General features: G+C 39.0%; 1 protein-coding gene across 5 annotated transcripts in view; it reads right to left on the bottom strand.

The window, feature by feature from the left end:
- Positions 1 to 442: 442 nt before the first annotated feature.
- The window catches only part of CEP350 (centrosomal protein 350), a 167876-nt gene continuing 147171 nt past the window's right edge, over positions 443 to 21147 (bottom strand). For 4 of the 5 annotated variants that reach the window (XM_010375655.2, XM_030935150.1, XM_030935151.1 and 1 more), the window contains 3 exons: positions 20996 to 21142; positions 17483 to 17605; positions 443 to 4317 (listed from right to left, as the gene is read on the bottom strand). In XM_010375655.2, coding sequence (XP_010373957.2) covers positions 4153 to 4317; positions 17483 to 17605; positions 20996 to 21142 — 435 coding nt within the window. In that variant the 3' untranslated portion in view covers positions 443 to 4152. The remainder of the gene's footprint in view (positions 4318 to 17482; positions 17606 to 20995; positions 21143 to 21147) is intronic. The other variant, XM_030935149.1, reaches the window with a different exon arrangement.

The following is a 21147-nucleotide window of genomic DNA, read 5'->3' as shown; positions in this document are numbered from 1 at the left end:
ATCCTTTAAAAAAAAAAAAAAAAAAGATATTCTCAAATCCTATGTATGCTTCCTGTGCAGCACTTGTTAGAAATTGTCACACAGGTTTTCAAAATCTTTTGGTGGCTTTCATTAGACATTAAGTTTCTTGAGGTCAGGGACCACGTCTGTCTTTTTTGCTACGTTCCCAGCACTCAGCACAGTACTCAGAACATGAAGGTGGTGGTCAGTGGCTATCTGCTGAATCAATGAGTATAGGACCAAAGCCCAGGCTGCTCAAATGTATGTGCTGATGGCATTTATGTGCAGGTAAATAGCTCTTATCCACAGCTTACCTTATTCTACTGTCCAAGCATCAGCATCCTGTGACTAAGTAAGAAATCAGAAATAAGTGAATTTTATGGGGACTAATTTTCTGAAGCTGGCTCAGGAGGGGAAAAATGGAGACCTGACATAAAATTAATTAATTTATAAATCAGTTTATTTACAGATTTTATCTTTTCTTAAAGTATATTTCAGTTAACAAATCTATTTACACAGGTATACATGGGAATTCATCCCAGTTATTTTACAGATCATACTTACAAACCACACCCTTAAGTGTTCGGTGCAAAATTGCACTGGATGTGACTATTGGCTGAAAATGGCCTGATGACCAGGCTATTTACACGCACACAGTAAACGGGTTTATTTTTTCATGTCTGCACAGTACAGTACACACAAGGAGGCTGAACCTCCCACAGAATGCTTTGCAATGTGTTTACCAAGAAGGCTTTGCAAAGTTCAGAAGGAAAAGCTATTAAACATAGATTAATTAAAATGACAGTACCTGCTTTACATCAGTTTACATTTTTTCTTCACATTTTTATAATACAAAGATATTTTACTGAATTGTTGCACAACCAGTTGAAGATGATTTGTAAACATGTAAATTCCTACAATTTGCATTAAACGTCATTGTAGTTTCTATAATTTGCTCTTTGAATTAATGTTTTACTCACTAGTATTCTTAAGGTAGTAAAAGGAAGATGTAAGTTTGTATTTCTTGCAGAAAAGTTATGAGTCTCTAATGCTGTGCTACAGAAATTCTTTTGCGAGTACACACTTTATTCAAGTATTGCAAAAAGCTAAGGCCACTTTTTTTCAAGACAAGAAAGTGAACAAAATTGTTTTTATCAATAGGCCACAACACTCTTATGAGCAGTGAAATCTCTTTTGAAAGATAATTTCTCAGAGACCTGTAGTCACAGAAGGAATTTTATTTTCTTTTAGGTAAAAGAAAAACAAATTACCTTCCTTATTAACTACGTTTGAGCTCTCCCCACTTTTCCCTACGGTAAAAATTCCTGTGTAGACCTGAAGAGGGAATCTATACCCTGTACTTGTTTAACCCAGAGTTAACTACTCTGGATAGCACAAATTGTTTTGGACTCAGAAGTAAATCTGAAGCCTATATGTTGGTTTACTACTAAATTCTGATAGTGCTATTCTAAAAGATATTACTGCTGATGCAAAGATTTTTTTTAGAGGAATTATGAAGGAAGAGTGAAAGAGGACGAGGATGTAGGGAGAAGGAACAAAGATTAGAAAGAGGGAATATTTAGGTTCTTGATTAAGAGGCAGAGCTGATTTAAAAGATACCAACATGGAACGAGTGGCTGGGTATCCACATCTATCTTTCTTAATCCTAAGAATAAAGCCATTTCAATTAGATCCAAATAGTTAATAAGAAATCTGCTAATTATGTATTTTTTTTTAATTTTGCTACCAAACTACAGATAATCATTTCTAGCAAAGAATAAGACTGATCCATTTCCGCCTCTCATGTGGAGCCTAGGATTCTTCAGACAGTAAAGACAGTTGGAGTCTGTCAGGACAGCTACTGCCACATTCTTGGCAGCACTTCTTACCAGATTGCTGATTCCATGACTTGTATTATTATTATTTTTTCTCTTTCTGGAGTCATAATGTCATAAAGAATAAACTTTCTTATTAAAAACTGGTTTTACGTCCAAATAATGAAGATGTAGAAACACAATCTACAGTCCCATTATAACATTTTGAAATTCATTTATAAAAAATTTACAGCAGCTGTAAAGTTTCAGTATCATAAGGACAATGTGATCCTACAAACAGCCAAAGGATGCAGACAAGATGTTTTTCTGTCTTCCAAATAACACAAACTGAAAAGAAAAGCCTTTGCTTTTCCTTAACCACATAAAAATAGTATTTCCACACTACCGGTTAATAACCCCAAGAAACCTTTGCTTTTCTTAGTCAATATGCTCATTATGGCTACAAGACTACAGCTCAACATCACAAGCCCAGAAGAAATGCTGGTAAGACATCAATCTGAGCATTTCCCGAGACCCAATCACAACATTTCAGTGCTTTCCTTATTTGTCAAGCGCTATCATACCAGTCACTGTGCAAAATGCAAATATTCCAATGATTATTTCAGTACGTTTCTAATAACGACAAGATGAAACCCAAGAGGAATGGGAGTGTGCATAGTGAAATATTTAAGATGCAAAGGCAAGTTTGGAGGGAAGATGCAGAAATGAACGAACGTGCACACTTAAAAGATTATACCATCTTTGGGGTTTTTCTAACACATTTTGAAGCTATAACATTCCAGGATATTTGTAAATATGAATCCAGTGGATGTCTTGGATCATGCTTCTAACCAGGACCTTCAATATTAAGGCATTTACATTCGCGCCTAAGAGTTTCCACATTCTTCTAGATTACTTGAAGAGGGACAGGACTGATGAACAGAAACCAGTCAAGAAGGCAGGGTACTGAGGTCCCAGGAGAGCATCTCTTATGCTCTAATGTAGCAGCTGGAGTCTATATATATTTTTTTCAGATGCAGGTAATAGTTGTGAGAAGCAATGCTGCAAGAGAGGCAGAGTTAAATTGTACAGTGTCTTTAAATCATTTTATCCCATCCTGCTACTGCAGGTGATCTTGGAAAAGCCCATCTTCGTTTCACTGAATTAAAATGACTTCTTCAATATGTGTATTGGTTTGTTAAAACCATAGGTTCCTGTGCAAAGACTGAACCACAGAAGCTTCAAGATGGAGGTTTAACTATTACAAGAAGAATCTTTCACTTCTGAATAGGGACATACATTTTCAACTTAATAATTTATCTTAAAATAAATTAAAAAATGTTCCATAGCGCAAAACAAGCACACAAACAACAGACAATATCTTTTTGTCTTTGGTGCACACACTCATTTCCTAAATCATTCAAGTAACAGCATCTCTAACTTCTTGGGGAAAGATGGGAGTTGAAGGTTTGAAGGCCAAAATGAATTATTTCCACTTTGCCATGCCTGGATGCCTGAGATGGTCCTGAGTATCTGTGATTCTGGGAGCAGCTGGTAGAGATTCAGAACGAGTAAGAAAAGTGCAGGAGTAAACCAAGGGGTAGAAGAACCAGCCCTGCATTGGTCCTTTGAGCCCAGTCTTCAGTAGGGGCATTTCTTTGTTTTTACGCCCACACAGAGAACACTAAACATAATGCAGAGGTTTAAAATTCTTTAGATGGTGCTCAGAAAGCAAGGCTACCACTTATTCCTGTTAGCCTGACAGTCCACTTGGTGCTGCTCAACTACAATAATGGAAGAAAATGATCTTCAAAAAGAAATGAAATAAACTCCAGAATGTGAAGTTGGCAGACATTATTAAGCTTGCCTATTTTAGAAGCGGTTAAGGTTTTAATACTGTTTAGAGACTATAATGTCCATTTATGACTTCCATGGTATAGACCAGAATTACATTTCAAAAGTGATGTGATGCATTGATCTATACCTCTCTCACTTGACTTCAGACTCAAATAAGTGATACCCTAGTCTAAACTCAGAGGTAAGTCTGCTGTTTTTGGCCCTCTCTGAGACCCAGTGGGGTTGCTAGCGAGAGGTATACAATTACACTGTGCAACTCTGCCCACCGAAAATAACCAATTAATCCAGTGGATAGTCTCGAAAGGCAAAGGCTGTAATACCAGATATACCACATTGTCCTATGAACTCCATACTGGTAGTCTTTAAGAATAAGTTCAAGGTCCGGAAGCACTCTTGCTATGATGGCGATGGGGTGTACATCAGGAGGCAGAAAGGCCCAGGACTCACATTAGCACTCAGTGTTCGATTTATTTGCAAGATGTCACACAAGTAGCATTCTCCCCTGCTTTTCACTGATCTGATTCAGAACATCAATAGTGTCTTTGATCAGGGTCTCAAAGATCCCGTCGGCGAGCTGCATCTTCACACACAATTCATCCTCATCATAGTTCACCCACTGTGCCTCCTCCTCATGGAGCTCCTGAACCTAGGATTTAGAAGACAACAAACTTAGAAAACCCCTGTCACACAAAAGCTAGAAAATATAATTGCTGACTTTGTAGTCCTATCCATAGGACTACAGCCCAAGGAAATAAACCAGAGAAAAAAGGTAATTCATATGACATCAGTACCCCTTTTAAAATTGCAAAAAGTTTAAAAAACCTCAATTGCCAAATAATATCAAGATGACTTCAAAAATACATTTGACAATATTGGAGTATTTCATAGATATTAAAGATTACCAGTATGTTGTCTATGTCAACGTTAAGGGAACATGTATTCCATAAGGAATTCCATACCATAAGGGAATAAGGAATTTAATGGAAGGAGAACACAAAATATTAGACAGAAATGTTCCTCTACTTACAATGAAGTTATGTCCAATAAATTCGCTGTAAATTGAAAATATCATTAAGTCAAAAATGCACTGAATACACCTAACTTACTGAACATATAGCTTGGCCTAGTCCATCTGAAACATGCTCAGAACATGTACATTGGCCTAAAGTTGGGCAGAATTACCTGCATCACAGTCCACAGGAGAGTATCGGTGTTCACCCTCATGATGGTATGGCTGACTGTGAGCTACAGCTCACTGCTGCTGCCCCCAATACCACTTATTACTAGCCCAGGAAAAGATCAAAATTCAAAAAATCGAAGTACTGTTTCTAGTGAGTGTGTGTTGCTTTCATAACATTGCAATGTTGAAAAACAGTTAAGTCGAACCTTCATTAGGTAGGGGACATCTGTATATGGATTTACAATTATAAAATGCATATATTAAAAGACAATATTGAATGTGATTCTGGAGTATTATAATAAATAACACTTTTTATAAATAAATTTATCCTTACGGTAGTTTTCAAATGTAATATTGCTTAAGTTTATTTTTCGAATCACTATTATATTAATACAATACTTGCTCTTTTTGCATTTTAGGATTCTTAGGTAAATAAAAACTAATCAAATAGAAATAACCTCCCCAGATTTATTGCTTGTTTATAATACATGGGAAAAAACCTACTTTATTCTAAAAGAAACACATTAGATTGGCTGGGTGCGGTGGCTCATGCCTGTAATCCTAGCACTTTGGGAGGCCTACGTGGGTGGTTCACCTGAGGTCAGGAGTTCGAGATCAGCCTGGCCAACATGGCAAAACCCCGTCTCTACTAAAAATACAAAAATCTGCCAGACATGGTGGCACGTGCCCGTAGTCCCAGCTACTAGGGAGGCTGAGGCAGGATAATCGCTTGAACCCAGGGGGCGGAGATGGCAGTGGGCCAAGATTACACCACTTCACTGTAGCCTGGGCAACAGAGTGAAACTCTGTTAAAAAACAAAACAAAACAAAAACAAAAAAACCACATTAGATTTGCTATACAAAATAACATTGTGAATGGGATGGAGGCCAGATAGGGAAGTGAACCCTGATCTAGTCACAAATTCAGCAAAATTAATTGCAGTGACAGGGGTCTCTAACTAGAAGTCTTACTTGGCAAAAAGCCGAGTGACAACATGCTCCTGGCTTGCCCCAATCATAGTTTTATCTTTAAAAAAGCATAGAAAGTGGGCCGGCGTGGTGGCTCATGCCTGTACTTCTAGCACTTTGGGAGGCGAAGGCGGGTGGATCACGAGGTCAGGAGTTCAAGACCAGCCTGACCAACACAGTAAAACCCTGTCTCTACTAAAAATACAAAAATTAGTCGGGTGTGGTGGTGTGAGCCTGTAATCGCAGCTACTCAGGAGGCTGAGTCAGGAGAATCGCTTGAACCTGGAAGGCAGAGGTTGCAGTGAGCCGAGATCATACCACTGCACTCCATCCTAGGCCACAGAGTGACTCCGTCTCAAAAAAAAAAAAAAAAAAAAAAAAGCAGAGAAAGTGAACAGGGGAAATTGTACTCTGGTTTGCCTTATGAGGAAACAAGAAGACTCTAGCAAAAAAGAGACTACATCATCCTGAAGCTTGAGAGAGTAAGAGAGGGGAAGAATAGTATTGTCCAACATATATCCTTGGCTGGAGTTGACAAATATGTAACAGGGTGGCTGCCACATTCTTTCTCTTTTAGAAAGGTTGTTTGGGGGATATGTAAACATTCATTCCTCTGTTCCCTAATGTACCACCAAAAAGGGTTCTATGGCCAAGTAAGTTCTGGAGAACTCCCTCTGGGAGAGTTACACTGTACTTAAGCCTATGAGACAGAAGCCCACCAGTAAAGAAACTTGTTTAACTCAGCGTTTCCTGTATTTAATTGACCACAGAATCATGGGTATCTACGAAATACTTGTCAACCTACCATGGAATTGGTGTTCCTCTCTTATGAAGGATGCTATAATAAACAGCCTAATATAAGACTTCTTGAACTTGTGCTGAGGGATGGTCTAGGTGTGTGCACAAAAAATTTCACATCTCCAATGAATTTGTTATTCAAAGTTGCGCAGCATTCCTTTTTATAATAGTTCTTGCAGACCCTCCCACCTTTTTTTTTTTTTTTTTTTTTGAGACAGGGCCTCACTCTGTCACCCAGGCTGGAGCGCAGTGGCACGATCTCAGCTCACTGTAACCTCCACCTCCCAAGCTCAAGCTATCTAGCCTGCCTTGGTCTTCCAAAGTGCTGGGATTACAGATGTGAGCCATGCTCCACAGCCTCTCTTGGCCTGTAATATTAAATCTGTTCTTTGAGCAATTTCCTCCACAATAACAAAATTTAGAAAACACTAAGGAAACCTTTTGGGCGCCTGCAGTAGAAATATATGCTCATGACATTTTTTTTTTTTTTTATACTTTAAGTTCTAGGGTACATGTGCATAACGTGCAGTACATATGTATACTTATGCCATGTTGGTGTGCTGCACCCATCAATTCATCATTTATATCATGTATAACTCCCCACTGCAATCCCTCCCTCCTCCCTCCTCCCCATGATAGGCCCCAGTGTGTGATGTTCCCCTTCCCGAGTCCAAGTGATCTCATTGTTCAGTTCCCACCTATGAGTGAGAACATGCGGTGTTTGGTTTTCTCTTCTTGTGATAGTTTGCTAAGAATGATGGTTTCCAGCTGCATCCATGTCCCTACAAAGGACGCAAACTCATCCTTTTTTATGGCTGCATAGTATTCCATGGTGTATATGTGCCACATTTTTTTAATCCAGTCTGTCACAGATGGACATTTGGGTTGATTCCAAGTCTTTGCTATTGTGAATAGTGCCGCAATAAACATACGTGTGCATGTGTCTTTGTAGTAGAATAATTTATAATCCTTTGGGTATATACCCAGTAGTGGGATGGTTGGGTCATATGGTACATTTAGTTCTAGATCCTTGAGGAATTGCCATACTGTTTTCCATAATGGTTGAACTAGTTTACAATCCCACCAACAGTGTAAAAGTGTTCCTATTTCTCCACATCCTCTCCAACACCTGTTGTTTCCTGACTTCTTAATGATTGCCATTCTAACTGGTGTGAGATGGTATCTCATTGTGGTTTTGATTTGCATTTCTCTGATGGCGAGTGATGATGAGCATTTTTTCATGTGTCTGTTGGCTGTATGAATGTCTTCTTTTGAGAAATGTCTGTTCATATCCTTTCCCCACTTTTTGATGGGGTTGTTTTTTTCTTGTATATTTGTTTGAGTTCTTTGTAGATTCTGGATATTAGCCCTTTGTCAGATGAGTAGGTTGCAAAAATTTTCTCCCATTCTGTAGGTTGCCTGTTCACTCTGATGGTAGTTTCTTTTGCTGTGCAGAAGCTCTTTATTTAATTAGATACGAAGATTAATTCAAGATGGATTAGAGGCTCATGACATTTTTTATTCTCTCTCTCAGTGTAACCTCAAAACGTAAGATTTCAGTGTTGGCAAAAACTTTGTTCCTACTTAAGAACAGGAACTATTTCTCTGTCACTCAGAAAGAACATGAACTTTTCCATTTCTCTTTGGCCTTTAGAAAGCTCAGAGTCTCATTTGGAACTTCAACTATAACAACTGAGGGATCTCATAGCCTGCAAATTTGCCTCTATTTTTTTTCTTCTGATCTTATTATATTCTTTGACTCATTTCCCCGATCCTGCTCCTGAAGATATATGTATGCATATGTAAAAGTTAACACATTTAATATATAAACAGCTTAATTAATTACATCTAAAAGACTAACAGTTTTTTTGTTTTGTTTTTTGGGAGCGGAGGAGGAGACAGGGTATTAGGCTGGTGGAATAGAGAAATGTAGTAAATAGAATGTGGCCCAATTTCAGCAAGCAGATGCCAGGGTCTTTCACTGTATCCTTGTGAAAAAGTTGGGAAAAAAGAGACAGGTCAGTTAGGTGGATTTACACTTGTTTGAGATGGAGTCTCACTCTGTCACCCAGGCTGGAGTGCAGTGGTGCGATCTTGGCTCACTGCAACCTCCGCCTCGCGGGTTCAAGTGATCCTCCTGCCTCAGTCTCCCGAGTAGCTGGGATTACAGGCATACGCCACTGTGCCCAACAAATTTTTGTATTTTCAGAGAGATAGGGTTTTGCCATGTTGGCCAGGCTGGTCTCAAACTCCTGACCTCAGGTGACCCAGCTGCCCCGGCTTCCCAAAGTGCTAGGATTAGGTGAGCCACTGCACCTGGCTAATTTACACTCTTTTGATTAAAGGACAGCTCTCAACCCAAAAGCAAGTTTCTGCCTTGAAGACTCAGGGAGTTTTTCCTCTGCACTCCCATTCTATTTTCTTCATATTCCATTACAGCAATTATCATGCTAAATTATATTCTGTGTATCTGTTTTCCCACTAGGCTGTGAGCTCTTAAAGGGCTGTTTCTTTTTATTTATGATTCCCTCGTGACTAGGAGAGTCCAAATAGAAGGTGCTATATAAGTATCTGGCATATAGAATAGTTAATTTTTGTGAATAGTGAAAGGCTGTCTTTAGCTCTACTTCATTGTTTTTAGCAATGACCTAGATGAAGGCAGGTACATCAATTTTAGAAATGACAGGAAGCTGGGAAATATTATAACTACGTTCAAAGAAAGAATCAAGAAATGTGGTGGTAGCCTGGAACAACAGGCCACATTTAACAAGAGAAGGAATAAATAAAGTTCTGTAATAGGGTCCAAAAAAAAAATCACTACAAAAGCACAGGTTGAGCACAGGTTGGTCTTGGGGTTTTCCTCAGCTCCTGTAAGTACTCTAAGTATGATACAGGTAAAAATAAACAAAAGAAATGTGATCATAAACTGCACTAATCAAAATATACTATCTAGAAAAAAATAGGTTGAATGACTACTAATTAAATAATACACAAGGCTCGGTGTGGTGATGCATCCCTATAATCCTAGTGCTTTGGAAGACTGAGGCAGGAGGATCCCTTGAGCCCAGGAGTCCAAGGCTGCAGTGAGCTACCATCATGCCACTGCACTCCAGCCTGGGTGACAGAACAAGACCTTGTATGTAAAAACAAAACCATGAAACATTATAAAGCTAATTGTGAGCACTGTATTTAAAGAGGGACACTGACAGAGCTACAGTTATGTTGAAGGGCTCAAAACTATATCAGACAACAGGAGACAATACTAATGTTTTATAAGGAGAAAAGACTCGGGTGAAACATGATAGCTGTTTCAAAAGGGTGTAGAAAAAATTAAAGTTGTTACGTAAAACTCCAAAGCTGTAGAAGCAAATTGTAATTAATTGTGTGAAAGCCAACTTAGGCTTAATATGAGAAAGAACGCAGAGACAGGAGGAACTCAGGAGTGCTGAGTATCCTTCTTATCAGCTCCCAGGCTATAAAGGAGATTTATCATCTTAGGTGCAATTCTACTTACAGTACAGAGATTTTTCAAGGCTACTGTACATAAAGGTTATACAAACCATGCTCTAATTACTTGCTACTCATTCCACGGCATCTATACTTTGAGAATGCACTGCTAAAAATAGCTCAAATTCTTAGCTAACCTAAGATATAAATTAATCAATGCCTTTGTGAAAGAAAAAAAGGGCAGTGAATGAGAACTAGAGGTGAAAGAAAGATTTCTCTTCTTGTTTGGCTAACAGAGGGCTTTATGTCTAAAAAATTATTTGCATTTTATTCACCTGAAATAATGCCTGAAGACACAAATATAGTTAGATTGATTAGGGACATCCCAGTCCAAGCAACAGCTAAAATATACATTTTCTTAAATTGGAAGAAGCAACTGTTTATTATGAAATGTTTAGTAAGATAGTTCATCATGTTACAAATATTTTAAAATGGTGTAATTAAGATTTTGATAAAAGAATCACCACGATCAAGTAGGATTTACTGCATACACAATCAATAAATATGACACACCACATTAACAAAATGAAGGATAAAAATCAGAGGATCATTTAAATAAATGCAGAAAAAGCCTTTGATACCCTTTCATGAAAAAACTCTCAACAGATTGGTATAGAGGAAATACACCTCAGTAGAAAGGCCATACATGACAAACCCAGAGCTAACGTAATTCTCAGAAGTTGTTTTGAACATGTGAAATTTGAGATGTCTAATAGACACCCAAACGCAGATACTGAGTAGGCAAATGGCTATATGCATCTAGAGTCAAGCAAGAATCCTAGGCTGGAGATACGAATCTGGGAGTGGTGAACATACAGATCGTAGTCAAAGCCATGAGACTGAGAAGGAGTGTAGACAAAGAAGAGGTCTGTGGGCTGATTCCAGGAGCACGTCAATGTTTCAAGGTGAGGATGAACCAACAAAGGAGACCGAGGAGCAGCAGCCAGTGAGGGAGCAGAAAGCCAGGTTTCAAGGAAAAGGGAGGGATCAACTGTGCTGAATGCTGTCGATGGGTCAAGGAACACAGGAAGTGAGATTTCCCACTGGGTTCATCAATCCAAGCAGTTTTGGTGGCATGGATGAGGTAAAAGCTTGACTGGAGTTGGTTCCGTAAGAGAAAGACAGATTAGGGAGAGTAAAAATGGACATGTTAAAGGAGTTTTATTGTAAAGAGAAAATTGGAGGGGGAAGTGATGACAAGAGAGTTATTTTAGCTTTAAAGAAATATGCAGTTTGTATGCTAATGAAAAAGATTCAGTAGAGAAAATGTGTAATGCAGGGGAGGTGACGGTCTATGCTTATTATTAGTCCAAGTGCTTTTGCCTTCAAGAATGCTGTATCAGGTGGCAGATTAAAAATGCTACATCTGAAATAGCTTTAAGTGCATGGAAAAAACTACTGTGTATCAATGAAAATAATTACATTAATAATATCTAATATTTTTGAGAGCTTCTTATATGCCACTTAATACATATTAGATCTCGGTTAATCATCCCAACTCTATGAGGTTGCTACTTTAAAGAGGGGGAGACTGAGAAAGACAGAGAGGTGAGAGAACTCACCCAAAGTCACATTGTTAACAAGTGGTAAAGACAAGACTGGACACTTACAAGCTGTCTGATTCCAGAGACCTTGCTTGTTATATGCCATTCTCTCCATTTATAAAATAATCCCCATGAGAGAACTTTGGGGTTTATTACATGCAAAAATACTGAAGGAGGCTCAGGAAGTTTCAGAAACTTTTAAAACTAGAGATCCTAAGCAAAATTCCCAATAGTCAAAACTCTAGAAAAACAATAAAAAACATCAATTTTATAGGAAAAGATCCTTTTATCTACAGTATTGTGTTGTCTAAAATATTAACCACTGTCTTCTCCTGCTCTTTTGAACTACAATAGCCAAATATTAATTACAGATAAAATTGGAAAAACTCTTGGAGTGTATCAAAAAACAACTCTACAAGAAAACTACAGCTGTCAAGATTCAGTTTCAGCAAAAATGGTGAAGTAAGATAATGCCAAAAAAGTCCTCATATAAATATGTAGATGTATTAGATAAGATATAACATAAACATTCGTAATGTATAAAGAAATTTGGAGAAAGGAGGGAAAATCCTAAGTAACAAATAGTGATTTAAAAGAGGGGCAAGTGCTATGACTACCCAGGGGAGGAGTTAAGAACCATGGAAAGAGAATAAGGCCAAAGATGTCTAAAGAAGTTTCACAGAGAATTGGGAAAGTTGGGAAGAAGCAATCTTTTAAAAGACAATAGCTGAGAAATTTCCAGAACTGAGTAAAGATATGAATCTATAGATCCGGCCGAGATCCGGCCACTGCACTCCAGCCTGGGCGACAGAGCGAGACTCCGTCTCAAAAAAAAAAAAAAAAAAAGTTAAAAAAGAAATTACTTAAGCAGATAGGGTAAGGAAGTCCCTGGTAAGCACAATGAGTCTAAAGCAGAATAAAAACAAATCCACATTTAGACATATCCAGAAAAATTAGAGAAGAAATACACACAATCTTAAATGGAAAACAGAAGAGACCAATTCTCCATAAAGAACTGTCAGCGGACTTCTCAAAAGCAACAAGAGAGGTCAGAATGATACAAAAGTTAAAAAAGAGGTCGGGCGCGGTGGCTCAAGCCTGTAATCCCAGCACTTTGGGAGGCCGAGGCGGGCGCATCACGAGGTCAGGAGATCGAGCCCATCCTGGCTAACACGGTGAAACCCCGTCTCTACTAAAAAATACAAAAAACTAGCCGGGCGACGTGGCGGGCGCCTCTAGTCCCAGCTACTCGGCAGGCTGAGGCAGGAGAATGGCGTAATCCCGGGAGGAGGAGCTTGCAGTGAGCCGAGATCCGGCCACTGCACTCCAGCCTGGGCGAAAGAGCGAGACTCCGTCTCAAAAAAAAAAAAAAAAAAAAGTTAAAAAAGAAATTACTTCAGCAGATAGGGTAAGGAAGTCCTTGGTAAGGTTTTCCTTTTAATGAAAAGCAGCCCCCAAATCAGTTTCTTTTCTAATGAAGAACAGCCTGTAAAATCAAGCTGCAGACATAGACAAGCAAGCTGGAAGCTTGCACAAGCGAATGCCAGCAGTTGTGACAACAGAAAAAACTACCCGTGGAATAGGCATATTCAAAATGGCGGCTCCATCTTCTCTTCTTTTTGCCACGTGTACAGTAAGGAGCAGGCAAGATGGCACTGGCCAAGTAGAAAATCCATTTGCCTAATAAGATTAGGGTGGGGTGACCAGCCTTTCCCGCACCAGTAAACATCACACCTGGTGGAACCAATCTGTGGGCCCCATGTAAATCAGACACAACCTCTTGAAGCCTGCCTGTAAAATCTGCTGTGGTCCACCGCTTTTCCTTTTTCGGAACACCTCTCTTTCATGAGAGAGATGCTCTCCTCTCGCATTTCTTCTGCCTATTAAACTTTCCACTCCTTAACCCACTTCATGTATGTGTGTGTGTGTCGTTAATTTTCTCAGCTTGAGACGACGAACCCTGGGTATTCACCCCAGAAAACGATGCTGCTTCAAAATTACAATGAAATATCTTCAAACTGCTTAAGTAAAAAGAAGTAGCAACTTAAAATTTTATATAGAGCTAATATATAACTCAAAAGTAAGAGCTGAAATAGACATTTTTAAACAAAGACTGAGAGTTTACATTAAAGGCCTGAAGTTAATGGAATACTCAGTGTGTACTTTAGGTAGATGCAACCGAGCTAGGAATGAAGGACAAGGATGCAGAAACAATGCACTCTATATTATTTTCTACTCTTTTTTATACTTTAAAAATATTTCATAATTAAACATGTAAGACTTAGAAAACCAGTAACGGGTGAAAAGTGTAACAAAATCATAGAGCAAAATAAGCTCGTTCTTTTAGTAAAAACTTAAAAAATGGCTAATAATTCCCATAGCCCTTGTTATAGTCTTATTAAAATGTGGGGGGTTGGCCAGGTGCAGTGGCTCACACCTGTAATCCCAGCACTTTGGGAGGCCGAGACAGGTGGATCACCTGAGGTCAGGAGTTTGAGACCAGCCTGGCCAACATGGTGAAACCCCGTCTCTACAAAAAATACGAAAATTAGCCAGGCATGGTGGCATGCGCCTGTAATCCCAGCTACTCCAGAGGCTGAGACAGGAGAATCGCTTGAACCTGGGAGGCGGAGGTTATAGTGAGCCGAGGTGGCACCACGGCACTCCAGCCTAGGTAACAGCAAGACTGTCTCCAAAAAAAAAAAAAAAAAAAAAAAAAAAAAGTCAGGGGTGTTAGGCCTCAGCAGCAGGCCTGCCCTCCTTTCATTCTAATGTTCCCCTGCCTTTCTGACTGTGGGTCTTAAGGCCCTCCCATGAGAGGGTCCAACCCAATCTTGGGGGAAGGAATGCTGATGTCATGAAGCTTCCAGAAAAACCCAAGAGCAAAGAGTTCAGGGAGCTTCTGGATAGCTAAACCTGGAGGTTCCTGGAGGGTGCAGCCCAAGGAAGGCATGGAAGTTCTGTGCCCCTTCCCCATACCCCACCCTATGTGTCTCTGTATCCTTTGCAATATCCTTCCTAATAAACCAGTAAACCTAAGTAAGTGTTTCCTGAGTTCTGTGAGCTGCTCCATCAAATTAATTGAACCCAAAGGTGGGAGCCCCAACTTGAAGCTGGTCCATCAGAAGTTCTGGAGGCCTGGACTTGCAACTGGTATGTGTGTGTGGAGGGGACAGGGGCAGTCTTGGGGACTGAGCACTCAATCTGTGGGATGTGACACTATCTCTGGGTAGAGAGTATCAGAACTGATTCAGAGGACACCCAGCTGGTGTCCACTGCTTGATGTGTAGGGGAAAAGTCCACACACATATGGTCATAGAAGTTTTCTTGTGTGGTGATGATTGTTGTGATGTGAGAGTAGAGGGAAAATGTGGTTTGAGAAAAATTTTATGTGTTATTAAAAAAAATTGTTGTTTTAAATCTCAATCCCCCTAAAATGTAAAAACATTAGAATCTGAAAATACAAGGTTGACCAAATCTAATCATGGGAGAGGAGACTCGTTCATTTAGCATTTCTTGTTAATAATTAGCTCAAGAAGCTGACAGTATCATTTTGTTAAAAACAAATTAAGAAGAATGAGCTCATGCAAAAAGTTATATAGGTCAGGTCTCTCTGTAGGAAGCTAAAAAACATTTTACAACCAGCAAAGGGGATAGTCACATAATATATACTTTATTATTGTTGTTTACCAGTTGGTAAATTGCTTCAATTCTTATGCACAGTACTCCCCTCACCCAAACTATAATAACCTTACCCCTGAAAAACAAATATTTTGTTTAGTATTTGAGAATTTCTGATAACTGTTAGAGAGATGTCTCTGCTTAACTGACCCTATTTGGCACCTACTGGAAGCCTCTGCTGTCAGGGTACTGATATGGTTTGACTGTGTCCTCACCTCAATCTCAACTTGAATTGTATTTCCCAGAATTCCCACGTGTGTGGGAGGAACTCAGGGGGAGGTAACTGTATCAGGGAGTCGTTCCCATGCCATTCTTGTGATAGTGAATAAGTCTCGTGAGATCTGATGGGTTTACCAGGGGTTTCCACTTTTGCTTCCTCCTCATTTTCTCTTACTGCTGCCATGTATTCATCTTTAAGATCTGAGCTCAAATGTTACTTCCTCAGAGAAGTCTGCTCTGACCATCCTCATTCGATCAGCTTCCTGTGGTTTTAACAGCTCCCTATTCTTCCATTTTTATGCTTAACTTACAATTACACACTTGTGTGTAAATGATATATTAATGGCTAGTTTCTGCCATCAAACTGGAAATCTATGAAGGTGGGGTCTGTGTCTGTTATGCTTACTATTGTAACATCAGTCCTTAATTAGCACAATTTTTGATTCGATGTATACACAGAGGTGATGTATAAGGGATATCATCAATTTAGCTGATAGGTTAGATGAATGCCTTTTAATATGCTTTTTTCTTTAATTCCTAAGAAGTAAAGGAAGTAACAACTTGGAAATTAATAACAATTCAGACTTTAAAACATGATAGAAATATGAGAACAAGTTCACTTTCTTGAGATGCGAAGATCTATAAAGAATTAGTTGATTGAAATCTTGTCTCTTATTTTACTGGGCAAGTCACTTAACATCTTTGAATCTAAATTTCCTCATTTGTAAAACAAAGAACAACATTAGTCCTTCCTACCTCATTTAATTATTGTGAGGATCAAATAAGACATAAGACACCAGGCTCAGTGGCTCATGCCTGTAATCCCAGCACTTTGGGAGGCCAAGGCAGGCGAATCACTTGTGGTCAGGAGTTTGAGACCAGCGTGGCCAACATGGCGAAACCCCGTCTGTACTAAAAATACAAAAATTAGCTGGACGTGGTTGCAGGTGCCTGTAATCCCAGCTACTTGAGAGGTTGAGGCACGAGAATCACTTGAACCTGGGAGGCAGAGGCTGCAGCGAGTGGAGATTGCGCCACTGCACTCCAGCCAGGGTGACAGAGCGAGACTCTGTCTCAAAAAAAAAAAAAAAAAAAAAAAAAAAAAAATCAAATAAGGCATAAGAATGATAAACTATAAAATACTAAGCAAATGTTATCTAGTACAGTTATTACTGAGTAAATGAAACACTAGAGAGGTACATACATGAGAATGGTGATAAATTTAAGTATTATACTTTTTTTCATTATATAAATATCAATATAGATAAGATAAAAGGTCCAGAATTAAAATGTTTAGAGTTAAACCTGAATTTTTTTTTTTTTTTTGATAAACACTTTTCTAATGTTACAGAAATATATTGCAAAACCAAATAAATCATATCCAGGGAATGTTCTGGATAATGATAATAGTGATGATGAGGTAACAGCTAATATTTACTGAGTTATATATGAGGAACTATTCTAAGTGCTTTACACATATACTCATTTAATGTTCTTAATAACTTTATCAGGTAAGTACTATTATTGTTACCTTCACTTTGCATAAAAATGTTAGATAAATTTGTTCAAGATTACACATCAAGTAAGTGGCAAAACAAAGATTTAAACGTGGGCAGTCTGGCTCCAGAGTCCACACTGGTCTCTTTTCAATTCACTACCTTAAACTTTGCTTCCATTCAAGTTAATTTCTCAAGTTCTACTAAAATACTACTGATCAAGTTAAATGTTCATCTACTGAGTACAAAAGAAATAATCAACAAAACTGAGGGGTAGAAATGCAGCAAGTAAAGGCCTTAAGATTTTAATACCACAGACTTAAGAATAATTCTATCCCTTTTCCTTTTAGAATCTAACTACATTCTGAGTTTAAAAGATATGGTCAAAATAAAAACAGTTTGGTTGTATACACTGACCAGGATATGATCCACTCGGTCTCTTTTCTTTCTTCCAAATTTCATCATTTTCTGCCAATCTGTTTTGTGGTTTGGCTCCTTTTTAAGACTGAACAACTTGAGTACTTCACTTGCTATGAAGCTCTGTAGAAATAAGACAAATACATGAAACACAAACAATAGAATTCCTGAGTTTCATGTGTTTACAATGCAGTAAACAGATTCGTGCTAAGAATATAATATTTACAATAAAATATCATACAAATTTCTTCCACTTAACAGTTCCACATAGCAATTTGAAGGGAAAAGCATCCCAAATGCTGAGACTTTATTCACTTATGAAACATATAAAAGTAAAATCTAGCTGGGCACGGTGACTCACGTCTATAATCCCAGCACTCTGTGACACCAAGGCATGAGAATCACTTGAGGCCAAGAGTTTGAGACCAGCCTAAGCAACATAGTGACAGACCTCGTCTCTAAAAAAAAAATATAAAATTAGCTGGGCATGATGGTACATGACTGTAGTTCTGGCTACTCAGGAGGGTGAAGTGGGAGAATTGATTGAGCCCAGGAGGTCCAGACTGCACTCCACTCCAGCCTAGGTGACAAAGTGAGATCTTGTCTAAAAATCACAACAACAACAAAGTAAAACCCGCTGATTAATCTGCAAAGAAAAATTACTTTAGAGTTTACTTAAGAACTACCATGCTGGGTGCGGTGGCTCATGCCTGTAATCCCAGCACTTTGAAAGACCGAGGCGGCGGATCACCTGAGGTCGGGAGATCAAGACCAGCCTGACCAACATGGAGAAACCCCATCTCTACTAAAAATACAAAATTAGCTGGGTGGGGTAGTGCATGCCTGTAATCCCAGCTACTCGGGAGGCTGAGGGAGAAGAATCGCTTGAACCCAGGAGGCGGAGGTTGCAGTGAGCTGAGAACACACCATTGTACTCCAGCCTGGGCAGCAAGAGTGAAATGCCATCTCAAAAACAAAACAAAACAAAACAAAACAAAAAAACAAACAAAAAAACCTACCATTAGCTAACTTCAAGCTGGCAAAACTACTAAAGAAAGCATAAAATCTTGCAGTAAGCTGAGATCCGGCCACTGCACTCCAGCTTGGGCAACAGAGCGAGACTCCGTCTCAAAAAAAAAAAAAAAAAAAGGCCGGGCGCGGTGGCTCAAGCCTGTAATCCCAGCACTTTGGGAGGCCGAGACGGGCGGATCACGAGGTCAGGAGATCAAGACCATCCTGGCTAACACGGTGAAACCCCGTCTCTACTAAAAAGTACAAAAAACTAGCCAGGCGAGGTGGCGGGTGCCTGTAGTCCCAGCTACTCAGGAGGCTGAGGCAGGAGAATGGCGTGAACCCGGGAGGCGGAGCTTGCAGTGAGCTGAGATCCGGCCACTGCACTCCAGCTTGGGCGACAGAGTGAGACTCCGTCTCAAAAAAAAAAAATAAAATAAAATAAATAAGAAAGCATAAAATAAATCTCTGAATTGCAAAAATCTCAAAGAAATTTTTGGGGACAACGTAATGTGAGAAAAGCAAAGACTTTATCTGGGATAGTTTATTTTAAAGCACCAAAACTCAAATATGTTAAATTTAAAAATATCAACACTTCAGTATGAGAAGCATAATAATTTTACCACTAACAATATTTGAACTATCACCCTTAAAAACTTTACAAAATGCTATGTCAATACTAAAATTTGTGGGCATTTATTGTACGCTGTATTGATGCATGTAGTCTGATTGTTGGTATATATTATGTATCTTGTCTTACCTCAACTTAATGTTATTAATAATTTATTTTGTTACTTTTATGGTTGTTCTGTTAAAAAAAACAATGTTCTTAACAGGGGAAGGGACACATTTATGAATCAGAATCACCTGGAAAGATTCTCAAAGTACCAATGTGCCTGCAAATTCCATCACTCCCTACCTGTTCACAGACACACATAGCATTCAAGCATTTATCAATTGTGGAAGGGTAGAAGGAATGGAGTATATAGTGTGTTTTTAAAAAGCTACTTACTTTAAGCCAGGGGCTGGCCAACTCTTTCTGTAAAACATCAGACTGTAAATATTTTAGGCTTTGTGGGCCATGTGGTCTTTGTCACAACTATTCAATTCCACTGTTGTAGCAGAAAAGCAGCCATATATAACATGTAAACAAATAGGTATGGCTGAGGTCCAACAAAACTTTATTTATAAAAACATACAAGGGCCTGGATTTGGCTCAGGGGCCATAGTTTGCCAACCCCTGAGGTAAGCATACATCCCATCTCACAAATATCTGTTGGTGTTCTATCAGTATAAAATATTTTTAAAGGCTTTCTGTGATCAAGTAAGTTTGGGAAATACAACTTTAAAGCTTTGTTACTCAGAGTGGTCCTGGGACCAGCAGGACCAGCATGACTTGAGAGCTTGTTGGAAATGCAGAATTTCAGGTCCTACTCCAGACCTACTAAATCAGAATCTCCATTTTAACAAGATCCTCAGATCATTCACATGCACATTAAAAGTTGAGAATCACTGCTCTGGAAATATAACCTTTGCTGTAAGGAAACATGTGACTAGGCAGAACAGATTGCCACCAATGTGACTTTAAAATTCACAGTCCTTGTAGCTTCTGGGCAAGGGGCTACAACGGTTTCTTAGATAACAAAATAAATATTTTTATGTATTATATTATTATCCTACATAGTTCAAAACCACATTACCAATTTGAAACCTCCTAAGTCAAAGATAGAGAAGTAACACCTAAGGCCGGGCGCGGTGGCTCAAGCCTGTAATCCCAGCACTTTGGGAGGCCGAGACGGGCGGATCATGAGGTCAGGAGATCGAGACCATCCTGGCTAATACGGTGAAACCCCGTCTCTACTAAAAAATACAAAAAACTAGCCGGGCGACGAGGCAGGCGCCTGTAGTCCCAGCTACTCGGGAGGCTGAGACAGGAGAATGGCATGAACCCGGGAGGCGGAGCTTGCAGTGAGCTGAGAGCCGGCCACTGCACTTGCACTCCAGCCTGGGCGGCAGAGCAAGACTCCGTCTCAAAAAAAAAAAAAAAAAAAAAAAAAAAAGAGAAGTAACACCTATGTGTCCAGGGCTGGCATACTGAAAAGATATATATATGACATGTATTCACATGTACTTTTAGAACATTATACCCGTCTCTAAAGCCCCCCAAACTTACCTAAAACTCCTATGAGTTGCAATAATTTATCTCCCTAGGTATTTCCTAATTTTTCTTAAATATTATAATTATGTATATAGAGAAAATGACTGGTAAATTTTTTTTTTTTTTTGCACAAACTTGAGGATTCAGCCCTTTCACTCATTCCAATCTTTCCACTGTTCATGGATTCAGTGAGTCAACAAATCTTTATTGAATACCCACTATGGAACAGGTCCTGAAGACACAAAGGTCAATAATACAGAAGAGCACCTGCTTTTACAAATTTATAGATATGTGTAAATGAACAGCAAGTCAAAAAAGAAGACACTTTATAGTTTGCAGTTTACCTTGATTTCATCAAGGTTATTTGGATTTTTCACTCGTCGGAAATAACTAGAGTTGATTCTACATGGCTTCATCCAGACAGGCTGATTTAAGTTGGGATCCTCAGCAAATATTTCCTCAAAAATCTCTTTTGTTAAATCAAAAACCGCCTTGA

Source organism: Rhinopithecus roxellana, chromosome 8, assembly GCF_007565055.1.
Source record: "Rhinopithecus roxellana isolate Shanxi Qingling chromosome 8, ASM756505v1, whole genome shotgun sequence".
NCBI lineage: Eukaryota > Metazoa > Chordata > Mammalia > Primates > Cercopithecidae > Rhinopithecus > Rhinopithecus roxellana.
This window is presented reverse-complemented; position numbering and strand designations above follow the sequence as displayed.